Source organism: Sabethes cyaneus, chromosome 3 (assembly GCF_943734655.1).
Source record: "Sabethes cyaneus chromosome 3, idSabCyanKW18_F2, whole genome shotgun sequence".
Taxonomy (NCBI): Eukaryota; Metazoa; Arthropoda; class Insecta; order Diptera; family Culicidae; genus Sabethes; species Sabethes cyaneus.
Window position 1 is genome coordinate 115204105 of NC_071355.1, and position 27392 is coordinate 115231496.

At 36.7% G+C, this 27392-nt stretch overlaps 1 protein-coding gene across 2 annotated transcripts in view; it reads left to right on the forward strand.

The window, feature by feature from the left end:
• LOC128744040 (GAS2-like protein pickled eggs) overlaps nt 1-27392 on the forward strand; it is a 595332-nt gene that overhangs the window by 381343 nt on the left and 186597 nt on the right. For both annotated transcript variants that reach the window (XR_008412350.1, XM_053840783.1), the window contains exons 7-8: nt 4018-4125; nt 11553-11740. Coding sequence is in view for 1 of the 2 variants with exons in the window: in XM_053840783.1 (XP_053696758.1) it covers nt 4018-4125; nt 11553-11740 (296 nt within the window). In the remaining variant the exon portion in view is untranslated. The remainder of the gene's footprint in view (nt 1-4017; nt 4126-11552; nt 11741-27392) is intronic.

Below are 27392 nucleotides of genomic sequence, written 5' to 3' on the forward strand. Positions count from 1 at the left end.
AATAAAACGATCTGAAAAATTGTCGACCTGCAAAACTTTGGATTTCTCAAGCTGTAGCACAGTCAAGCCGTTTTAACATAACAATTTTTGACGTAAGACTACGTCTTTGTTTACTATAGTGGGATTGGGTAGCACTTTGTGAAAACGAAAATAGAAGTGTCACTTTTGAATGAAAGATTTCAAATGCTAATAACTACTAAACTACTGAACGAAACTGAACAATTGTCGTTGGATAAATAAAATTACCAGCAATTTTATGGGGTGGCAAGAGTGCAATTTTGCGGAGAGCGTAAGAGGGGGAGGCTCCTATACAAATGAAACACAAATTTCCTCAAAACTCGAGAATTAATCAAGCAAATGGAACCAAATTTGACATGTGGGGGTTTTTGGAGGTAAGAATTTTTCTATGCTGTACTGAGACCCCTTCCCCCGCTAAGAGAGGGGGCTCCCATGCAAATGAAATACGAATTTCTTTATAACTCTAGAACCAATCAACCGAATGGAACCAAATTTTGATAATGGTTTGAGACCCCTCACCCCTGTGGTAGGAGGATAAGGACTCTCATACAAATAAAACAGAAATTTTTGCACGGATAGCAACGGTGATTAGCTGTGAAAGTAAACTAGTAAAATCTTCTCGGAACAAAAGACAGTGAATCGACGCCGCTAACTTACGTGCCCGTTGTCATTCATGTCAAAAGAGAAGGACATTCGAATGGTATGTCATATTTGCGATGAACGTGCTTTGCCTTTAATGTTATTTGTAACGAATGATCCTTTTAAACGCCACTAGCGAGTTAAACTAAGATTATTAAAAACTGTCAAGCTACGCATAATCATATTTAATACAATAATCTGTGGGCTGGTCATTCTTTACTATTTTAACCTTTAATCTGAATATTTCGTTCTTCTCTTTCAAACATTCACTTAAACAATGACACTCACATATTCTTATAAACATACATATGCCAGAAATGCAGTTTACATTAGTTTTTGATCTAATGATCTGATATAGTCCTACGTCACCCTTTCGTACACCCCTTAGGGCTATGTACCTTGTAGTTTTTGATATCATCAAAATAAGGGTAAACGGGGTAACAACGCCCGCCGGGGTAAAACCGCCCACCATGGTTTTACAGGGCCTTGCTCAAATTGGTGTTAAATGTTGATGACAGTCATATTACTGAATGCGTACGCAATATTTTACAATACCTTTTACAGCAATATCGTATAAACTATCGGAGAAATAAATAAAAACAGATTTTTCGTTATAATCGTTTCGTTTTTTATAACTTTGTTCCCGCAGAACTTAGGGTTCATTTTATTCAAAACGTTGAAACTTTTAGTAAATCCAGCCCATATCGCATCTCTGATCCTGTCTTCATCCAACAGTACCTAAATTAGGTAACTGTTCATGCAGTTTTGTTGAAATAAATAGTGAAATGTGTAAATCGGTCATTTGGGGGTAAAACCGCCCACAACGAACGGCGCAAGATCGTCGTGCAAAATGCAAGTGCGATAAGGAGATTTTAAAAATAATTGCATAGTTTGGATCAAAGAATCTCAGATTTACATAAAACAATGTAAATGTGCTTAGCTTGTAGCTGGTAGACTGTTTGAAAAAAATTAAATTGCCAATTTTCCTTGCGGGCGCTATGGACATTTTCTTGTTTTCTCGGATATAGCTTTTTTCAATAATTCCTCCCTTTTGGAACAAATATCATGCAATAAACATTTTATTATGGATATATAGCAAATATTCTTAGCAATGCAAAAATAATATGTATCTGGTTTATCAATCAGAACAACTTTAAATGTCAAAAAATTACCCACCGGATCAATTGTAGGAGCTTTAATACCCATATTGTTATATTTTATCTTAGATCCTCTCTAGTCCTTAAAGATTGCTCCAGGATGCTTAACCTGATCCACCTTGTTGTCTAAGGAAACTACACGGTATAAATTTCAAGACTGTTGGTACCTATATTACTGATATTCTTCTAATACGAGTGGTTGCCGGACACTCTTTCGAAATTGCGGATCTCGGGGATCCATGTATTGTTTGATGGCAAACTGATTCAATGTGTTTAAATTAGATATTCACGATTCCAATGCCACCAGTTTCGTTCAAATCGGTTGAATATTGTTAAAGTTATACGCTATGGCGGTTTTACCCCGTTAGTGGGCGTGTTTCACCCCGCATGGAAAAAATACTCTATTTTTTGGACGTGTTTCCAAATCGTAATAAAAAATAGAAAATCATTACAGATATTTATGTTTTTATTTTTTACATGTAGGTAATAGATCAATTGTTCATTTAAAGCAGATAAATTAGAAATTGAGCTACAACTTTTTTTGCACAGGTGGTTTTGCTTAAGTGGGCGGTCTTGCCCCGCTTACCCTTACATATGTATGAGATTAGTGTTTTATATTGAGGAGAGAATTTTGCTAATAGCTGGGTGCGTGAGGGAGATACAGTTCGTTAATTGGGTGTTAATTGGGTTGGGCCATACTCCAACTTGGATGTCAAAATTCTATTGAACCTTTGAGTTCAAAAATTTCAAACAACTGTCAGTCGGCCCAATTAGCGAATCAGCTGAAGCGCCGACGTGACCAAATAAAGGAATTAAGGCTGTACTCCGATTCTGGCACTGTTAAAAATATTTGTTTTTTGCATCACAAATTACACAAAATACATACCAAAAATACGATACAATTATTTAGCACTATTATTTACTTAACGCTATTTTATGTCACACATATGTCAATATGGTGTGAAAGACAAGTCAAGGTTGTTTCGCAAAAACCCGCCTAACGTAGTTCTACGCCAACTACGCGGTTGTGTCTGGAATACAACCTTTCTGATTTTTAAATTGAAGTTTAGCAACCAATATTTATAATCGATTACGCGCTTATAAGTTGCGGTCTAAGACACCGTCTGCTATACTGGTGGGACTCGATTATCTTTACGCGATTGCAGATTCGATTATTTATGATTCGATTGAGGTACCCAAGGTAAGTTGGAATACGGGGTAAGTGGCAACGAAGCTCATAACTTGCTTCAACCCGAGTTTCTTTAACTGAACCTTTCTAGAAATGAACTCCAACGCTTACATTAAAATCATAGATTATTTATAATTGGTATTGCAAACACTAAAATTGCACTTAAAATTTGAGCATTTTCTAGCAATTTGAGCATTCAATCATTTTCAATTTGCTTTGTAAGTTGGACACACCTTTCTATAATTGCTATAATTTTGGTCGCAGGCTTACGTAAAAGTATTTGTTTTTTTGACCGTACGTAATCATAATTAGTGTATTAAAAGTTACACACGAAATCTAGTTGTATAATTTGACAAACGGCTTTAAATATATGGATCGAAATAAGGGCGGCACTTCAGAGCGCCCAGGGCAAGTAGGATCTGTTGAAAATAAAGTGTTTCATCTCAAAACTTCCTATCTTAATACATTTCTTAGATCTACTACCGAACATTTTCAGTTCAATTACGTAATAGTGAAGCTTTAAAATAAAACCGAAAAGGACTAAATCAATACGACCAAAAAAGAAGTCCCTTAACATAGCTTATGAAAAAGCAAACAGTTTAGTCACACTCTGCAACACATAAACGATGTTGATTGAATCTGGGAGGGCAACGTTACTTATAATCTGTAATTGGAAGTGAAACAAAAAAGCCTTATGGTAGTAATAGCGTAACTATTTCTTATGATAGTTTCACTAGTAGCTCTATCGTATCGTATGGTAAGTTTCGTATCGTATCGTAAGAATTGGATACATCGCCACACTTGTATATATCTCTTTGCCTTTTGCCAACTCTCTTATGTTGATTCGCTTATATCAATGAATAAGTATGTCAAGTTTAATCGAAGAACCATACAGCTGTTTCGGGTGTTATGGTGGTGCATATACATACCGATGCTTACATACGCATATAAGAGAAGACACGTTTTACATGCTGAAATAAAACAAATAATGAAAATAGTACAACTTTATTCTAGGTTCGTGATCTCGTGGAAAAATGCACCTGTCCTTCGCAGTTTCCAATGGTTCGTGTGTCCGAGGGAAAATATCGTATTGGTGATACCAAAGTACTGATCTTTGTTCGGGTATGTATTAATAAACTATAATTATAATCTACAGCAATTCTACAGAAAAAATTACTATTGTAAATTTGCTTTGTTCATACTCATTGTACTTTTTCCTCTTTGAAAATAATTGGCCTAATTGTAAAAAAAGTTCAAGGTACACATCCACATGGGAAGTACGAAATGGTGATAATGTTCAGTTTAGCTTAATTTCCGGTATATAAAAAAATGAAAAGGCCGATCTCTTAGCCAGAATTGGTTCCTCAACTGAATTCGTTCAAAAGGAACAATTTCTATGCTATGAAACCGTAAGCGTTTTTTATTAGAGTTTTAATGTGGTAGTGCTGAAGCTTCTTTGTTTTTAGGTAGCAACATACCGTGTTTTTTTTTACGAGTAGGGAAATCTGCTATCAGACACCTGAGAAGACAACTCAGGGAGTGGGGTTTGGTATCCCGACCCCCCTACTGGGGCGTGAGGATCCAGACCCACTAAAACCCTACTCGAGTCTCCAGCCTCAATCCCCCTGGCACCACCTTATCGGTATTACTTCAGGGAGGGGCTATTGTGCTTAACGCACACTCTTAGATAACTACTGGACTATGGTAGTTAGGCCGTTTATTCGCCGTTGATCGGCTTTCCAGCGGTTTTGTAGCTCAAGTAGTTTTGTAGCAACATACCGCGTAGAATAAATTTATCGTCATACAACTGACGGATTTCATGCCAACTTGACCAGAAGTTGGCATGACCCTCTCAGAATTTCATTAAACTTTGTGTGTGTAAAGGGTTCATGAAAATAAACAACTTTGCATACCGTCATCCGGGGATACTTGCAACACTTTTGAACTTTGACTTAGTATAACTTTCGAAGTATACCGTTTAGGTCCAAATGTAGGTAGCCAAAACTTGTATAGTGGTGAGTACTTTTGGTTTATGGTTATGAGAAAAAATATAAACTAACTGAATCTGTAGAATGAACCGAAAATACACTTTTCTGATTTTGCGTTTCTTATGATTTTATATCTGATTGCAAACCGCGAATGACTATTTTGAGATATTTTGAATGTATTTGTAGTAAAACAAGAGATACTGGAGGCGTTTTTTGTTTTCCAATTTCGTCTATCGCTTTTTTAAAAATATTCGGTGAAAATGCAGCATATCGGCGAACTCCAAACTGCCGTTTCAAGGCACGTGGAATTTTTCCCAATTTTAATTTTTCTGGAGATGGTGGTAGACAAAATAACATCATACAGATGCAAACTTACTTTGTGCATACTGTCTATTACGATAATTTTCATTTTTACAAGTGCTGCAATCCGCGCCATATTGGAAGTAACACATGAATTCATCGTTTCTTCTCCAAGTTCAAAATATAAACAAAGCTCAAAGTTGCTATTTGTTAGCTTATATGATGCACTTATTGTGTACAGGAACCAAACAATAAAAAATAATTCCATGTCAATGAACTGACGCAACTTTGCACATCCATTTTTCCTACTCTGAAACTGAAATTACTTTCCAATCGTATAAAAACAAGCAAAACAATGATGTAATGGATTAAACTTAACTAAACAATAGGTAAACTTCCCTTCTTTAAAATGGCATTGGGTACAAATGGTTATGTTAACAAACAAATGCGTTAGAGCTGTCAAAAGCGCGATGCACCAAAGTGTTGCAAGTAACCCTGGTGTTGCAAGTATCCCCGGGTGACGGTATATCGCCTCCACTTTTGCATGTATATGCCGATTTTGCGCATGATATATGATTTGATAGACCTTAGATGCTAACGTCTATCTCATTTAGAGTTAAGTTATACAAACCAAAATGTTTGCTGGGTAGGCACAGAGTTCTATGTAGTCGGCCCGGCGAAAATTCAAAATTGAGTTCTACGACGGCTGGTCATACCTCACAGGTAATGGGATATTAAGTGACGCAATTATAGCAGGGTAAACAGCTTCTAAATCAACCAGCGCCTCGTGCGCCACAGATACGTCACAGTTTTACATAGCCAATTCGTTTGCAAGAATAAGATCAAGCATGCGACCGTCCCGATTCAAAATTGTGTTGATTTGAGTTAGCCCATGCAAACTGAAACCATCTAGCAGGACACAGCAGCAAACAGGCATTTGCGACCGTATGTATTCACTATAGGCAGACTATTGTTTGAAATGTGCCAGCTCAAACCAGACTGGTTGTAGTCACCGAATAGTAACGCCAGTGTATGAGGATCCTTACACGACAATACAGCTCCTATTGAATCGATATGCTGTTGAATGAGGATCAGATTTTCTATCGGGTGGCAAATATATAACTTGACCAAACTCGTGACTTTAGTCATGACCTTGAAATGCGGTCAGGCATATATAAATATTTATTTTGAAACGATGATTCTACAATTGATGAAGGGACGGTAAGGGAAAGTAATGAAGAAGGATTTTTTCGGGAATGAAGGGGAAGGGTGGAAAGGAAGGGGGGGGGGGGGGGGTAATAGGTAGCTATGGTTAACAAGTTGTCGCTGTGACTCCTATCTTTTGTCCAATGCTGGAAGGTGCATGGGTTGAACCAAGCTTATAATCCGGTTATAATCTCTGATTACAGCTTGGTTCGACCCATGCACCTTCCAGCATTGGACAAAAGATAGGAGTCACAGCGACAACTTGTTAACCATAGCTACCTATTACCCCCCCCCCCTTCCTTTCCACCCTTCCCCTTCATTCCCGAAAAAATCCTTCTTCATTACTTTCCCTTACCGTCCCTTCATCAATTGTAGAATCATCGTTTCAAAATAAATAATAAATATATAACGCCTACACTGACGACCGAACAAGATGTTTCGATCACCTATAATTGTTCAAGAGTGTGGAAGATAGGAGCGGAATCAATGCGGCAATTTAGATGGTTAGAAACAGCAATCAGTACGCCTCCGCCCCGCGTTTTTCGACTAGTTCGATGAGACCGGTCATTCCGGAATACAGTGTACAGATCACCAAATAGTTGCGTTGAGAAAATGCGGTCGTCGTTTTGGTGAGTACTATTACGTCATAGTCTCCTTCAGAAATCGCCAAAAAGAAGGAGTCGATTTTTGTACGCAACCCGCGCACATTGTGGTACATCCTCAGTCGAGCTGACCCGGCTTCGAAATACTGGAATGTAAGGAATCATCAGGTACCGACAGCTCTGGAATACAATCATACTTGCCTAAGGACACAGGCTGGAAGACCCCGTGACCACTTCCGAACACAAAACCAAGACGACGAAGGTGGCGGGTTTCTACAGCTAGCTCGACTGTGTTAGAAGGATCAGAGGCTTCCATAATGCCTGTAAAAAAGTGTCCCGGATCCAAAACAGCAACAGCAGGAAAATCAAAAGAGCACGTGGACGAGGTCAAAGTTTTATCAGAAATGCAACCGTTCCGATCGTCAGCAGTTAAAAGCATTTGCAAGGCATCAATCATACAGCTTCGGGTGGATTTATCACTTCTATCGACGCAGTATATCGGTTTTTTGGTATATTAATGAATTCCCGGAATAACAGTCCAGTTGGCCAGAAAGAGGCAGTCAAAGCTAAATGCTTGAGCCGCGGATCCATTCCAATTTTGTACGATCCAAATGTTAAGTTAGAAGAGTCAATCCCTTTTGGAACCAAACGAGCGACGTCAAAAGTATCTGTTTCATTAAGACCTAAACAGCGCGACACCACTTTCGTAACATCAGCATCGGTTATTGTTGGTTGAAAACCGGATAAATACAGCCACCATCTAGCCGGACGGGGAGCGGGAGTAATAGACTAAATCGACAGATCACTGAAATCGATCATGCTGGTGCCACGGTCAGTCGAATCACGTGCAGCTCGATCAGAATCAGCGCGTCGGCGTTTAACACCCTGTTTGGGCCATGATGTGATAGTCGAGCTCTGTTCATTGCGACTTTGCATAAGACGATCCACTTTATCGCTTAATGATCCAACGGTTACAACCAACTGTTGGAATTGATTAGATACTGAATTATCCGGTGGTGCCGACACAGAATTTAACTTCTCGGCTAAATATGCACGCATACTTCTTCCATTCAATTCCAGTTTGCAGGCTGTGCAAATAAAGATTGCTTTCCCTTGATTAACAAGCTCTTTGTGTGCACGGCCGTTGAATCCACAACATTGCTGTCCGATGTGGAAAAAGGATTCGCAAAAGCCACAACACACAGGCTCCGGATCGTTGATCGGTAGGTGACATTCTCTACACACTTTTTATCTATTTTGCGTTGGATGCTGCCACGTACAAGCAATAAGCGCCGGATCACAAATGCACGTATGAGTCGAACTGTTCACGATCAGAAGCACAATCAAAATTGATATCACACACGGTCGAACCGAACTGAACTTCAATTTGAGCAGATACTTAGTCGTCCAAATAGCGGGATTTCACTGAATATAGGGATAAAATTAACGGTTTACACTATAAAATATTTAAAAATAATTTAGCAAACACTCGAAAATGATGTAAACAACGACAGAGTTGCCAGATGTATGCGGATGATATCGTTATTGTTTATGCAGCCGAGCTGTGTGAACAACTTCAGCAAGACATTATCACGATCTCAATGCTTTGAGACCTTGGAAGAACCAGCATAAGCTTACTGTTAATACCAACAAAACGAAGTTTATGCTATTCAAAATGCCGAATTCTTGAAAACTAGATGTTTTATATGATAATGTTTCCGTTGAAAAAGTGGACATATTCAAGCATCCCGGTATCTGGTTGGACAGCGAACTAAAGTAGTCTGAGCACGTCAGTAGACTGGGCATTAAACTGGCACAAACTGCAGGAGTGTTTAGAAGAATCTGCGACTTCATCCCTACGGGGACTAAGCGGAATTTGTTTCACGCGCTCTTTTACAGTCATCTTGTATATGGCATACCAGTTTGGGGCAGTTGTAGCAAAATAGCGTTAAAATCTCTACAAGTCATCCAAAATAAAGCGATCAAAAATTTATTCGGTAACTCCCGCAGAACATCGACAGTTTTCATTCACACTAAACACCAATTGTTTTCGGTTAAAAATGTCTACATAGTTAACGCATGCTTGCATATTCACCGAATACTATACAACTCCATCCATACCAACACTGTGCTGAGCAGACTCTCGGATCGGAACAGCACACACATCATACACAAACAGCGGTAGTTCCGGAGAGTCATCCTTAACTTATTTTACAATGTCCAAATATGTCGAGCTAGGTTTGACCATTAGCATATCCGCACCCTCCTCGACATCACGTTTCGCAGCTCGTTTAGCCAATCCCTTCGAACCGGGCGGCAGCTGGTAGCACTTGCGATCACCAAAGGCCGGTGCCGACTTGACTGCATCCTTGAACGGTCCATAGAAACCGGACACAAACTTCACCGAATAGGACTGCACCGAGACTCGATTTTCCAACCGATTTTCGCGCAAAATCTGTTTGATAGCCCAGATTCGGTTATCCATCATATCGGACGGTGCCACAATGTGGGCATTATAACCGGATCTCTGATTAAAGCTTGGTTCGACCCATGCACCTTCCAGTATTGGACAAAATATAGGAGTCACAACGACAACTTGTTAAGCGTAGCTACCTATAGCCCCCCTCCCCCTTCCTTTCCACTCTTTCCCCTCCTTTCCCAAAAAATGAACATTACTATCCCCAACCGTCCCTCCATCAATTGTAAAAACCATCGTTCCAAAAAATATTAACGTTAAAAATTATTGGCTGCACCACGTCTCTTATAAACTTACCATACCTTACCTTACCTTACCTTACCATGTGGCGTAGCAATAAAAAATGGCGCATCCATCAAAATTGTTCTTATCACGGTTGCTTGTCAAACAAAATAAATCTGTTAGTTTTATAGAGCTATTAAAACGGTAGCACCCTGACCAAACAGTTTTTTGCTGCTATTATGAACAATACCAAAGTTCAACACCAAGATCATTTTTTATTCGAAGCCATATTTCCATATTCTAGTATTTTGTTTTAGCTCGCAAACAACAATTCATCAAAGCGAATTGTTTTGCAGAAAGAAAGTTATTATCAATCGGTTTTCCTGTCAGAGGAAGCAACCAAAATGACTTTGCTAGAAATTGAGACTGACTAACTGAATATTTTCAAGTTGTTAAACCAACCAGTTTTCGAAAATTGCAAAATTTCAGTGGCGCACTGATTTGATCGTCCTATTATATGAAACTGCACGATGAAATTAAATGCGCACAGGCTGCAAATGAATGAAATTGCTTAAAATTTAATAAATCATCTACGGGATATTTTTTTCTGGTCGCTATAAACCAAATCGTTCAGAATGATCTGTCAGGTCTGTCAGTAAAACCTAAACTTTTCTGCTCACGGATATATTTTCAAGTTGACAAAGCTAGTGAACTTATTTAGCTTTTGCCAGAAAAGCGAAAAGCGAAAAGCTTTTTTAAATTATGGCGATGGCTGTCAAGCAGCGAAAGTTTAACCGGTTTTATTGCTGCTTTCAGCAGAGTGTGATACGACTACTTGAGCTTATAACCTGATTGTTATAGCGGTTATGAAAACATACTAAGAAGTGGGCCACTTGGTCAGAAAGCAGTTTTATAGCGGTCATCAGAAAGTTCTGGTGGCGCTCATAGTTTTATTGATGGTTTTATGAAATTGGTCATGAAAACCACTATACGAACGTAGTAAAACTTGGAATTGTTACTTGGGATTGCCTTGTAGTAGTGAGACAATTCTAATTATCTTAAAGCTCATTTGAATATCCTTCCCGAAGACCGCAACTTTCTAGACAGTCAGCAGCGCAAGATACAGCCTGTATATGAATATTACATATACACCAGCGCCACGTAGTGAGACAATTATGCACTATTTTCCATACCACCTTAAAGCTGGTAGTCATTTAAATAACCTTCCCGAAGACCGCAACTTGCTAGACGGTCAGCAGCGCAAGATACAGCCATTTACAAATCCCATGGATATAGACCACTATGTTGCGGAACGTTTTGGAGATTACGGTGAAAATAAATATGAAATCTTAGTGGTCTATGTACATTGGTGTGAATAAATCATATATTTTGACAAAGGTTGGGATTTTTATGTATTCTCATGTTGAATCACTTTATACACTATACATTAGAACACTTGGTTTGGATAAAACAATTGTATAGAATTTATTATAGAGTTTTTTAGAAAATTGTGTCTCCTGTAAAATTAACTAAATGGTCAATAGACCACTATAATTCGGAACGGCTCGTATAAGAAAAGGATATTTTACGGAATTGAGGAAAGAAGAAAACTAATACAATTACACTAGTTTAAAGCTTTTCAACAGGCGCAAGTACATATGATTTGAAACAAAACAAAGTCCTTTTAATTATTGATAATACTTCATTTCATATAACATCATTTCTTACGAGAGAGAGATCCTTTTAATTTTGCAGATACTGAGATCGCACGTCATGGTTCGAGTCGGTGGTGGCTGGGATACATTATCGCACTACTTGGACAAACATGATCCTTGTCGATGCAAGGCACAGCATCGCTCTTCTGTGGCTGCACGACTAATTACTAAGTCGAATCAACCAAAAAATGGCATAGAATTACATAGAGCTCAAGTTGTGTATGAAAGGTTTGTATTAAATATTATATAAACAGTCATTCCACAATTATGGGTCACTTAACGAATCACCGCTCTACAAAATAAAATAATATCCACTTTAAAATAAACCATTTATCAGAATATCTGTATCATATATTCTGATTATCATATAGATCTGATTTATTATTTTAACCACATTTTAGCAAGTATTTCATCTTTGCATTGCATAAATTAAGAAATAAGTGCAGATCTAGCTAAAACCACAATTATGGGTCAAAATTCACACGATAACAATTATGGGTCACTCAGAAATAATACACCTAAAACGATGAAAGAACAATGTCCCTTAAGCTGCCAGAGCAAAGTTAGCAGAACATTAGTTGGACCATACAGTTAATTGATGCTCAATTAATGCTAGTTAATGCTCCTAGCGACGAATTTAATGCTTCATTGTTGCATAGGAAAAAACAATGTTCTGCTAGCTTGATTAAGCTCACTTAATAGTGCTAGCAACACTCACAAAAAATCACTTAAAATTTACCAAGGAGAGTATTTCTCAGAACTGGGCAAGTCTACAAATAAAAAATAAAAAAAAGTGGTTCATCCGGTTCCCGGAAATCCGGTATTCCGAGGATGTGCTCCGGAATTAAAGCACTTTTTAAGATTTTGGATGTAATCATAGTAATATGGGTATCCAAAATTCTTCAAATTACTCCGAAAGGTCAATTTTCATTGTTTTAAAACAGTATAATGATTTATCCTCGGAATGGTCATTCTAGAACAAGTTCCCGAAGGACCTACTGTGGCCACAGAAGTGTTTGGATTGCAACACTGGCAATATGGGTATCTAAATTCATGAAATTACTCCGGAAGGTCGTTTTTCATTGTTTTAACTCTATCTGATGATTTTGCCCCGGTATGGCCATTCCGGAACATATTCCCGTGGGGCTTCACAGTGGTTCAAAACCAAATAAACGTGCGTATTACAGTTTTGAGTGGGAAAACTTGATTTTAGGTTTATGAAGGCTTTGGAAGAGTTTTTTGAATTTGAAAGTTCTATCGTTTGATGAAATTAAAATTTTGATTAATCTCCCTAAAAGTGAAATAAAAAATTTATTTTTCTTCAGTTTCAATATAACACATTGACGTGTTCCGTAAAGTTTTAGAGCATATTATTACAAGAAATTTTGCAGAAGACAGTAACCTTCTATTTCTTTAGCGAAGATAGAAAATTCCTATTCCTTATTTGTAAATCATTGAAATCAGTTTTTCTATACAGGCCGGACTCGATTATCCGGGGATTCGATTAACCTGGGATTCGATTATCCGGGGATTCGATTATCCGGGTTTTTAGACTCGATTATCCGGGTGAAAAAAAAATATTTTTTTTTAATGATTTATTTTAAGCTTTAATGTTATAGTTTTGATGCTACATGATGATTCCAACTTGACAAGTATTGATACACCTCCCTAAAGCTACAAAATTCCTTTCTTATATTCCTTTTATCGGCGAACAAAACAAAAATAAATCCTGCGATGAAGGAATCAATTTTTTTACTTAAAAATCATCATCATCATCACCATTACCATCATCATCATCATCGTAATCATCAATAAAAAAAATTGCAAAAGAGGAATTTTATGACTTTAGGGGAGATTGATCAATAATAAAAAAACGTTTATAATACCTAAATATTGGAAAACATAACAGATAAAAAATAATATGGTACCAAAAAAAATTATCAATGGAAAAAATCGTAAGAAAGTAATTTTCTGACTTTTGGGAAGATAGGTCAATAATAAATAAAACATTTCTGATACCTAAAAGTCAAAAAACTTGACATGCCTAAAAATTTTTTGCACCAAAAATGATGATTCGATTATCCGGGTGATTCGATTATCCGGGCTGAAAATAAAAATTGTCACCCGGATAATCGAGTCCGGGCTGTATTAGCTCTTTTTGTAGTAGTTGTATGGCTTTTTCATGTTTTATAAAGTTGTACAAATAGTAAAAATACACAACTTCGCCGAATGTAGCATATCTCGTCTTTATTTGTTTAGTAACTGAAGAACTTTTAATATAAAAAATACCTTAATTTCAACCCCGGATTACTCGACTATGCGCAAATGGATACAAATGAAACTTTCTGGATTTTGTAATACTTTATATCTAGTTCTTGATTAAATTAATATAATTTGTATCCGTCTGCGCATAGTTGAGTATTTTGAGGTCAAAATGAGGCTATTTTTTATATTAAAAGTTCTACAGTTCCTAAACAAGCAAAGATAGAGATATACTACATTTTGCAAAGTTGTGTATTTTTACTATTTGTATAAATTTGTAAAACGTGAAAAAGTCATACAACTACTATAAAAAGAGCTAAAACAGAAAAACTGATTTTATCGATTTAGATGTAAGAAATAGCATTTTTCCATCTTCCTTGAAGAGTCTTCAGCAAATTTTTTTGGAATAATTTGCTCTAAAACTTTGCAGAACACATCAATATATTGCAACTGAAGAAAAATAAATTTTTTATTTCACTTTTAGGAAGATTAATCAAAATTTTAATTTCACCAAACGATAGAACGTTAATTTCAAGAAACACTTTCAAAGGTTTTATAAACCTAAAATCAAGTTTTCCCACTCAAAACTGTAATGCGCACATTTATTTATGTTTGGACCACTGTGCCCCATGGGAATATGTTCCGGAATGGACACGCCGGGGCAAAATCATCAAATAGAGCCAAAACAATGATAAACGAACTTCCGGAGTAATTTCATGAATTTAGATACCCATATTGCCAGTGTTGCAATCAAAACACTTCTGTGGCCACAGTAGGTCCCATGGGAGCTTGTTCTAGAATGACCATTCCGAGGATAAATCATTATACTGTTTTAAAACAACAAAAAATTATCTTTCGGAGTAATTTGAACAATTTTGGACCCATATTACTATGATTACATCCAATATCTTAAAAAGTGCTTTAATTCCGGAACATATCCTCGGAATACCGGATTTCCGGGAATCAGATGAATCACTTCCGGTTCTGTTCTAACCCCACTGGAAGTGGATAAGTTCCTGAATCTTTAGGCGGTGAGATGGTCCAAATCGGTCAACTATTGCCAAAGTTACAAGCATTTCAATGTGTGGGTACCCGGGTACCCTTGTCGAGCACTTAAAGGGTAAAAAATTTCGAAGCCCGCCCTTTCCTCCCCCTTAAATGCTACATGAAAACTTATTTTATAAAAAGTTGTAGTTTAGCTAGTTCTAAGATGTCACAGAGTTTCAGTATCCTGGGTCGAAGAAAACTTTAGAATTTCTTACTTTGAAACCTGAAAAGGTACCCGGGTACCCTGTCGAACACATAACGGTTAAGGACGCATGCAAGCCTGAAGCTGAAGTAAAAGTTTTTTGGGGCTTGTTACATTTATTGATAAATTTATTCTTCAATGAGCGGACTCATCATTTGAAAGCCTTACCTAACGCACGAGAATATTACTGGAATCAGGGTCCTGAAAAGTTTAATTACAAGAAAACTAGTGCATGGAGACATATTAAGACCCTAGGATTCTTTAATCGTGATGATGAAACAGAGGTGTTCGTTGACGCTTCACCTTATGGGATTGGAGTCGTTCTGGTCCAGTACGATGCGGACTGTAAACCTCGGATCATCATCATTTCCTGCGGGTCTAAGGCATTAACCCTCTAACGGGTAAGACCGTTTCTAGACGGCCTTCACTTTTGGTGCTCCAGAGCCAAATACAAAATTTGCCTTGAATTGACAATATGAAAAATATGTTTAGAACATATTTCCTGACATTTTGATATTAATATCACAATATTTTGACCATGCGTTCAAAAGTTATCATCATTCAAAAACAAGAATTCCGAAAAATTCCGAAAAAAATTATGGTGCGAATATTTCCTATTTGCCTTTCTACTATATAAATATATAGTACTAGCTGACCCGACAAACTTCGTATTGCCACAAATTAACCTGTGTTGTACATAAATCATGAATCTCGGATGATCTTTGTCACAATCTCGAGTTTTGCAAGCCCCCCAGTGGAAGGCGCTTCCGACGGCGGGTCACCGGCAACACTCGTGACCGTCTCGTCCTGAATGATCTAGTGTTACTATAGATAGTTTTTGTGGTCTTGTATTGACTAATGTTTTATGGAAGAGTCTCGAGTTCGATTAGTTTTTGAGTTTCGCAAAAATTTCTGTTTTATTTGTATGAGAGTCCATATCCCCCTACCACAGGGGTGAGAGGTCTCTAACTATCGTAAAATAAATTCAAGACTCCAAAATCTCCCACATGCCAAATTTGGTTCCATTTGATTGATTAGTTCTCGAGATAAGAGGAAATTTGCATTTCATTTGTATGGAAGCCTACCCTCTTAAAGAGGAGATGGGCCATAACTCGCTTTCTAAAGAAGAGAGGGGTCTCAATTCACCATAGAAAAAAAATCTTGCGTCCAAAACCACTTAAATGTCAAATTTGGTTCCATTTGCTTGATTAGTTCTCGAGTTATGAGGAAATTTGTTTTTCATTTGTATAGGAGCCCCCCCCCCCCTCTTAAAGTGGGGAAATCCATAGAAAATATACCATAGCAAATATTCTTGCCTACAAAAACACCCACATGATAAATTTGGTTCCATTTGCTTGATTAGTTCTAGAGTTATGAGGAAATTTGTATTTCGTTTGTATGAGAGCCCTCCTCTTAAAGTGGGGAGGGGTCCTGATTCACCATAGAAAATATTCTTGCCCTCAAAAACTTTCACATGCCAAATTTTGTTCCATTTGCTTGATTAGTTCTTCAGTTATGAGGAAATTTGTATTTCATTTGTATAGGATCCCCCCTCCTAAAACGGGGAGGGGTCCCAATTCATCATAGAAAAAATTTTTGCCTCCAGTAACCTCCACATGCCAAATTTGGTTCCATTTGCTTGATTAGTTCTCGAGTTATGAGGAAATTTGAATTTCATTTGTATAGGAGCCCCCCCTCTTAAAGTGGGGAGGGGTCCTTATTCACCATAGAAAATATTCTTGCCCTCAAAAACTTTCACATGCCAAATTTTGTTCCATTTGCTTGATTAGTTCTTCAGTTATGAGGAAATTTGTATTTCATTTGTATAGGATCCCCCCCTCCTAAAACGGGGAGGGGTCCCAATTCATCATAGAAAAAATTTTTGTCTCCAAAAACACCCACATGCCAAATTTGGTTCCATTTGCTTAATTACTTCTCGAGTTATGAGGAAAATTGTGTTTCTTTGGTACAGGAGCCCCCCAAGGGAATGCTCCATTAACGAGAGCAGCGAGTACATCATCGAACAAAGAAACTCGATGTTTTGCTTTTTTCTTTTTTTTTCTCGCTATGTTACTGCATTGAAATTTGACACTTTTGGAAGCGTTGACAGTTTTGGAAGCGCGATGTTATCCTCTGACAAATACATAGCAAGGGATAGGACAGCGCATCCCCTCGGAGCCCCCCCTCTTAGTGGGGGGAGGGGTTTCTAACCATCACTAAAACCTTTCCTGGCCCCAAAAAACCTCTAGATGCATACTTTCATGCCGATTGGTTCAGTAGTTTTCGATTCTATAAGGAACATACAGACAGACAGAAATCCTTCTTTATAGGTATAGATAAAGGTATAGAAATCACTTGGAAAACCGGAAATGGAAAGAAGGTCCTGCGGGCCGAATGTTATATACCATTCGACTCAGTTTCGAAAATTGAGCATTTTCTGTGTGTGTATGTGTGTGTGTGTGTGTGTGTGTGTGTGTGTGTGTGTGTGTGTGTGTGTGTGTGTGTGTGTGTGTGTGTGTGTGTGTGTGTGTGTGTGTGTGTGTGTGTGTGTGTGTGTGTGTGTGTGTGTGTGTGTGTGTGTGTGTGTGTGTGTGTGTGTGTGTGTGTGTGTGTGTGTGTGTGTGTGTGTGTGTGTGTGTGTGTGTGTGTGTGTGTGTGTGTGTGTGTGTGTGTGTGTGTGTGTGTGTGTGTGTGTGTGTGTGTGTGTGTGTGTGTGTGTGTGTGTGTGTGTGTGTGTGTGTGTGTGTGTGTGTGTGTGTGTGTGTGTGTGTGTGTGTGTGTGTGTGTGTGTGTGTGTGTGTGTGTGTGTGTGTGTGTATGTAAAGCTTTCAATCTCACTCACTTTTCTCGGAGATGGCTGGACCGATTTTAATGTTCTTAGTGTCAAATGAAAGGTCTAGGTGTCCCATTGGTCGCTATTGAATTTCATACAGATCGGACTTTTAGTTCAAAAGTTATGTATAAAAATACGAAAAATATGGGACTTCATTATCTCATAGATCCCTTAACCGATTTGAACAAAATTGATTGCATATGAAAGAGGAGTCTTACAAACCCTTAACTTTCAAATTTCATGACGATTGGACTTGTAGTTTGAAAGTTACATAAAGAAATGTGAAAAAATAGTATTTAAAACCTATTTTTGTAACATTTAAGAATTAATTCAATGAAAAACATCACACATTTTATTATTATTTGAAAATTACTGCTGAGATCTATCAAACGAAACCGAGTTATTTAAAATCGGACGGTTCATTCAAAAGTTATTCAAACTTTAACACATTAGCACCGTATATTAAACCATTAAAACGTGTGAAATGAAAACATCAATCAAATGTTGATTGTATATGTATGTATGTATGTATGTATGTATGTATGTATGTATGTATGTATGTATGTATGTATGTATGTATGTATGTATGTATGTATGTATGTATGTATGTATGTATGTATGTATGTATGTATGTATGTATGTATGTATGTATGTATGTATGTATGTATGTATGTATGTATGTATGTATGTATGTATGTATGTATGTATGTATGTATGTATGTATGTATGTATGTATGTATGTATGTATGTATGTATGTATGTATGTATGTATGTATGTATGTATGTATGTATGTATGTATGTATGTATGTATGTATGTATGTATGTATGTGTATGTGATGACAATTTGCAATTAAATTCAAGAAAAGTGAGAAACATGTCAATAGTCTGAAGTTTTTTAAGCCTCTTAGTGGAATACGAACTCTGAAATAAAAGAAAAGAAAAAAACCCGAATTAATCCACCTAGCGGCGTGACCTAGCCTTTCTACTGCCACAATAATCACTATTTAATTTCTCAGGAACATCTCTAATTAACTTGACTATATATATATATATATATATATATATATATATATATATATATATATATATATATATATATATATATATATATACATTCATATTCATGTAAGTCTGCAAAAATTATCTTTTGTGTTTACATTATGTTTCATACATACATACATACATACATACATACATACATCGCACACATTGAATACAATCAACATTTGATTGATGTTTTCATTTCACACGTTTTAATGGTTTAATATACGGTGCTAATGTGTTAAAGTTTGAATAACTTTTGAATGAACCGTCCGATTTTAAATAACTCGGTTTCGTTTGATAGATCTCAGCAGTAATTTTCAAATAATAATAAAATGTGTGATGTTTTTCATTGAATTAATTCTTAAATGTTACAAAAATAGGTTTTAAATACTATTTTTTCACATTTCTTTATGTAACTTTCAAACTACAAGTCCAATCGTCATGAAATTTGAAAGTTAAGGGTTTGTAAGACTCCTCTTTCATATGCAATCAATTTTGTTTAAATCGGTTAAGGGATCTATGAGATAATGAAGTCCCATATTTTTCGTATTTTTATACATAACTTTTGAACTAAAAGTCCGATCTGTATGAAATTCAATAGCGACCAATGGGACACCTAGACCTTTCATTTGACACTAAGAACATTAAAATCGGTCCAGCCATCTCCGAGAAAAGTGAGTGAGATTGAAAGCGTTACATACACACACACACACACACACACACACACACACACACACACACACACACACACACACACACACACACACACACACACACACACACACACACACACACACACACACACACACACACACACACACACACACACACACACACACACACACACACACACACACACACACACACACACACACACACACACACACACACACACACACACACACACACACACACACACACACACACACACACACACACACACACACACACACACACACACACACACACACACACACACACACACACACACACACACACACACACACGGTTTTTCGAGTGATTTCTATACCTTTATACTATATATTTATATAGTAGAAAGGCAAAACTTTTACCGACTAAACTGCCTATGGATCTATGGATGCATAGTTGACGTAAAAACCAAAATGACCAAAATGTACTTTTTCGGTCCTACGCACTCTTAACTATGTTGTTCACATGCCCAATACTCAAAAAACATATGTTTGTTCGAAAATATTCGAGAAATTTAGGAAAATTGACTTACTCTGCTATTGGTTTCACGTAATGCTAATGGTTGACGTAATTTCCTGCATAATCAATCAGCATAGTAACCTATTTGTTTTACGCCAAGTTATGGGAATAATCGTTCAAAAAACAGCCTGTTTATTCACATAAACTGGCGTTCGCATATTTTAAACAAAATAAATGAGGAATGAATCATAAAACCCCATCAGTCCTGTTTTGATTAATAAACTCTAGTAACTAGACAGATTATTCGTTTTCGTTCGACGAATCCAATGAAAAACCCGAATCAATCCACCTAGCGGCGTGACCTAGCCTTTCTACTGCCACAATCATCATTATTTAATTTCTCAGGAACATCTATAATTGACTTGACTATATTTTTAAATATCCGTTCCGTATTCCTTAAAATCCTTATTTACCAGTAAAATTCACAACGTATTGCGTAGAATAATTATATTTTCTTTCCTTGGGTGCGTAAACACTTGTAAGCGTCATTTATGTTAGTTGATTATTTAGTTTTATAATCGGTCGGCCTTAACTTTCGGGCTCCAGAGCCACATGCGAAATTTGTTTTGAATTGACAATATGAAATATGTGTTCATAGCAGATTTTTTGATATTTTGATATTAATACCAAAGTTAGCATCTTTGAAAAACAAGAGTTCAGAAAAATTATTATATACTTCACTTTTGAAGAAAAAGGATTTCGACAACAAAATGATTAATCTCAAAATTTTACTATTAGTTTGCTTGGCTTCAATTGTGCAATATATCTGAATCAGAAAAAATAACTGAATAGAGCATTAGATATGAAAAAGAGAAATTGAACTTTTTCTTAGCTGGCGCTCCTTCAGATAATTATTTTTGCATGGAAATCAAAACTTAAGCTTCTTTTGAATGTATTTCATGAAAAGATAGTCATTAGCTTGATCGCATCGTTTTTACAATGTTAGTGGGTTAGGAAAACAAGACGAGGTCGAAAACTAGTACAAAAGCTGCGCCACAAACATGCTTGAGAATAGGAAATATAATCGATATGATTTCCAGTGCTTGTCATTTTTGATTTATTTATTAAAACATGATACATGACATAAGTCATCTGTCCTTTAAAATGTCACTACCGAAAATAAATCTTACAAAATTACTACCGCGCAACGTTAACTTCCTATTTTTCATATAACATTTCTAAGCTCAGTATCTATTGATTGAAAAGAGCATCCATTGATGCGCAAAATTTGTTTGAAATTTGTATAAATTTATTTGGAAAAATCAACCCACTAGTATTTTTAGTCCTATACACCACTATACCTACATGCTTAAATTAACTGCTTTTCTTCGCTTTTTGCTTTTCTTGTACAATTGTGAGTAACAACAAGTGAAGAAAATGACAATTGAAATCTGAAATCAAAGAAAAGAAAAACTTTTCGATTGAATCCCACTATTTAATATAAATTTGCAACAGACACGTAGTTCGCCTACGACGTGCAGGCTTCATCAGTGTCCTATTTCAAAGCGTATAATCTGTCGCGAATAAATATTAAATAGTGGAATTTAGTCGGTAAAAGTTTTATCTTTTCCTTAAATTCAGAGTTCGTATTCCATGCAAAAACTTCAGACAATTGGCATGTTTCTCACTTCTCTTGAATTTCAATGCAAATTTAAAAATTGCAAATTGTCATCACATACATACATACATACATACATACATACATACATACATACATACATACATACATACATACATACATACATACATACATACATACATACATACATACATACATACATACATACATACATACATACATACATACATACATACATACATACATACATACATACATACATACATACATACATACATACATACATACATACATACATACATACATACATACATACATACATACATACATACATACATACATACATACATACATACATACATACATACATACATACATACATACATACATACATACATACATACATACATACATACATACATACATACATACATACATACATACATACATACATACATACATACATTGTATGTTTGTCGACTGTTGGGATTTACTTGTTGGATTTTTTTCCTTCGGCTTGATCAGTCTCAAAAATGTCAAAAACGAGCTTGGTCTCTACATCCGACAGTTTCGATGATTTATTTCATCTTTTTCAGAGGAATCTATAAAGTATAACATAGTTTTGGTTTTCCGTTACTATTTGGTCTGTTGTCTATGTGTATTTATGTTTGGTTTACTTACAGAAAATTTATCGTTTTGTCGTTAACTGTGTTAGTGTCTAACATTGGTTGTCTTGGTTGTGTGTATTGTTTTAAAAAATGGTGTCCCTCTAAGTTATGGATATTATTCTGTAATTATTTTAATAATTTAGAACTGTTTTTGTCCTGAAATTCTACTCACTGCAGCTGTTTTGATTTCTTTGTGGTTCACTGTGGTTACTGTTCTACGCTGTGTCTGTTCTATTGGCGGTTATCATTCCTACTTGGTGCACTGGTTGTACGCTACGTGTCCGTGCTTTTACCTTTTGCTGTCTATTAATTTCTTAGCAGTTTTATAGCGTGTGTGTATGAAAGTGGTGTTTTGGAGTGTGTTGGTGTGTATACAATTTATCGTTCGTTGTCAGTTTGGTTACGGTTTGCTTTGTTTTGATTGAAATTTCTAATAGAGTGTAGTATGCCCGCATATATGCTATTTAGTCCTTCAGTGTCTGTGCGTTTGTTGATGCTATTTTCTGTGTTGGCTATGTGACATATTTCTATAAACGGGAGTGCATTTGGTTTGTTGTGTCTGTCTATAATTTTCGTTTCTTGGAACTTAAATCGGTGATTTTGTGTAATACTATGGTGTAAAAGTGCTGTTTTTTCTTTTAGAGCTTGGATTTGTGGATCGGTGTTGCTGTAACCTTGCTGTGCTAGTTTGTCCCAGGTGTTGTAGTGTGTCCGGTGGCCGCTGATTCTCGTTTTAAGCATGTTTGTTGTCATTCCGATGTAGCAAGCATCACAGTTTTGACATGGTATTTTGTATATTAAATTGTTTTGTAACTCTTTGGGTACTGGGTCTTTGATTTTTGTGTATAGTTGTCCAACTGTTTTTATGTTGCGATGTGCAAGTCGTACGTGTTTGTAATCGTTTTTCAGGTGTTTGTCGATCCTGTTCGACAAGTATGGAATGTATGGTATTGACCGGTAAGTATGTTGCAGGTGATCATCTGGTGTTTGCTGAGTTGCTGCTGGTGTTTCGTGCATTCGGTTTATGAGTCTATTGCAGAGGCTTCGCGGATAGTGGTTGAGGCTTAGTTGTTTGTGGATGATACTTGCTTTTTCTTCATCTTGTAGATTAGTAGATAGTTTGTTTACTCGTTTAATGAAATTGTATGTAGCACAGCAAGGTTACAGCAACACCGATCCACAAATCCAAGCTCTAAAAGAAAAAACAGCACTTTTACACCATAGTATTACACAAAATCACCGATTTAAGTTCCAAGAAACGAAAATTATAGACAGACACAACAAACCAAATGCACTCCCGTTTATAGAAATATGTCACATAGCCAACACAGAAAATAGCATCAACAAACGCACAGACACTGAAGGACTAAATAGCATATATGCGGGCATACTACACTCTATTAGAAATTTCAATCAAAACAAAGCAAACCGTAACCAAACTGACAACGAACGATAAATTGTATACACACCAACACACTCCAAAACACCACTTTCATACACACACGCTATAAAACTGCTAAGAAATTAATAGACAGCAAAAGGTAAAAGCACGGACACGTAGCGTACAACCAGTGCACCAAGTAGGAATGATAACCGCCAATAGAACAGACACAGCGTAGAACAGTAACCACAGTGAACCACAAAGAAATCAAAACAGCTGCAGTGAGTAGAATTTCAGGACAAAAACAGTTCTAAATTATTAAAATAATTACAGAATAATATCCATAACTTAGAGGGACACCATTTTTTAAAACAATACACACAACCAAGACAACCAATGTTAGACACTAACACAGTTAACGACAAAACGATAAATTTTCTGTAAGTAAACCAAACATAAATACACATAGACAACAGACCAAATAGTAACGGAAAACCAAAACTATGTTATACTTTATAGATTCCTCTGAAAAAGATGAAATAAATCATCGAAACTGTCGGATGTAGAGACCAAGCTCGTTTTTGACATTTTTGAGACTGATCAAGCCGAAGGAAAAAAATCCAACAAGTAAATCCCAACAGTCGACAAACATACAATCAATCAAACATGGCCACCGTTATAAATGTCCCCTTTTATCAGAACATAGAACACAGGTTCGGCATGCAAACAAAAAACATGCTAAAAGACTACGCCAATACAGTTTGCAAACTCAGCAGCATGACAAGCCGAAAATCATTCCTAATACGCTGTCGAAAAACAGGTATATATCCAGCACACATCACTACAAATTTCCGCTTCGTTTATCCGTTACTAGAAGAAAATAGTCCGTACATGAAAAAGCTAGAAAAAGCCATCAAAAAATTCAAAAAAACAGTTCTAAACATCGAGATAAAACATACATTTCATAAACTGAAAGTCCTAGAACAATTAAAATCAGCACTCGCTACCAAGATAAACGAATCGGACATACCGGCAGATATAATCGAACCGTTCTTCAAGAACCAAACAAATTTTCAACAAAAACAGACACAAAACAGAACAGCTAACACCAGGAAAAAATTCGACCGCATCCTAAACCGCACTGTGCAAACAACCAAAAGCAACGTCCCTACATGCAAACAAAATGCCATACATAACAGTACCCAAAAATCACTACCACCCGAAACCGAAACACTGCTCAGTCTAGGCCCAAAATTTGCATTACCAATCAACAATAATGCAGAAATACCGTTCTACCATTTGCTAGCAGATATCGAAAATGTCCTAAAAACTAATCCAGACTCCAAAATACAAGATGAAACAAGATGCGCAATCGCAAATACAGTCCAAAACTACATACACTACAATAACAATAAAAAGGAAAAAGACGAACTCACAAGATTCTGCGAAAAAGCAACAAAAACAACAAGAAAATTCTTCCACGATAACCCAGATATCCTAGCAATACAATCCGACAAAGGCAACAAAACCGTTCTGATAACAGCGGAAAACTACAAACAGAAAATGCTCGATATGCTCGACGACAAAAAAACATATCTACATGTTCCACGCGACCTTACATCAAGATTTCAAAGGATAAACAACGAATTTGCAAAACGCCTACTAAACCTGAACCTCATCGACAAACAAACAGCAACACACCTAACGACCTACAATGCCACCTGCCCCAGAATATACGGACAACCAAAAGCCCACAAACCAAATCTACCACTAAGACCAGTAGTCCCCAATATGACAGCTCCAGCCTACAACCTTTCAAAATTCATTGGAAAAATAATACAGAACTCAATTGATAGTCCATACAACATTAAGGATTCCTTCTCGTTCTGCAACTTCATCAACACAATCACACTTCCACCAAACTACATTTTGATATCCTTGGACGTGATAGCACTATTTACCTCAATCCCAAAAACACTGGTAACTCAAAATATAATCTACAAATGGGAAAAGATCAAAGCCTACACAAATATAAACCTGGATTTGTTTATCGAAATAGTAGAATTCTGCATCAATTCAAGCTATTTCAAATACAACGAACAACACTACCAGCAAATATTCGGAACCGCGATGGGGAATCCGCTCTCACCAACTCTAGCCGAATTAGTTATGGAAACACTTCTAGATACAGTTACAAAATCGCTATCATTCAAGCCACCGTTCATCAAAAAATATGTGGACGACCTATTAATGGCTATTCCTATAGACGAACAAGACCATGTACTGAAAACATTCAACAACTACAACGAACATCTACAGTTCACATATGAACTAGAAATAGACAAAAAACTTCCGTTTCTAGACATGACACTGATCAGACAAGAAGACCAAAAAATCAAAACCGAATGGTATATGAAACCGATCGCAAGTGGCAGATTCCTCGACTACTATTCGTTCCACCCACAACATCAGAAGATAAACATGGCCAAAAATTTCATTAAACGAGTAAACAAACTATCTACTAATCTACAAGATGAAGAAAAAGCAAGTATCATCCACAAACAACTAAGCCTCAACCACTATCCGCGAAGCCTCTGCAATAGACTCATAAACCGAATGCACGAAACACCAGCAGCAACTCAGCAAACACCAGATGATCACCTGCAACATACTTACCGGTCAATACCATACATTCCATACTTGTCGAACAGGATCGACAAACACCTGAAAAACGATTACAAACACGTACGACTTGCACATCGCAACATAAAAACAGTTGGACAACTATACACAAAAATCAAAGACCCAGTACCCAAAGAGTTACAAAACAATTTAATATACAAAATACCATGTCAAAACTGTGATGCTTGCTACATCGGAATGACAACAAACATGCTTAAAACGAGAATCAGCGGCCACCGGACACACTACAACACCTGGGACAAACTAGCACAGCAAGGTTACAGCAACACCGATCCACAAATCCAAGCTCTAAAAGAAAAAACAGCACTTTTACACCATAGTATTACACAAAATCACCGATTTAAGTTCCAAGAAACGAAAATTATAGACAGACACAACAAACCAAATGCACTCCCGTTTATAGAAATATGTCACATAGCCAACACAGAAAATAGCATCAACAAACGCACAGACACTGAAGGACTAAATAGCATATAAGCGGGCATACTACACTCTATTAGAAATTTCAATCAAAACAAAGCAAACCGTAACCAAACTGACAACGAACGATAAATTGTATACACACCAACACACTCCAAAACACCACTTTCATACACACACGCTATAAAACTGCTAAGAAATTAATAGACAGCAAAAGGTAAAAGCACGGACACGTAGCGTACAACCAGTGCACCAAGTAGGAATGATAACCGCCAATAGAACAGACACAGCGTAGAACAGTAACCACAGTGAACCACAAAGAAATCAAAACAGCTGCAGTGAGTAGAATTTCAGGACAAAAACAGTTCTAAATTATTAAAATAATTACAGAATAATATCCATAACTTAGAGGGACACCATTTTTTAAAACAATACACACAACCAAGACAACCAATGTTAGACACTAACACAGTTAACGACAAAACGATAAATTTTCTGTAAGTAAACCAA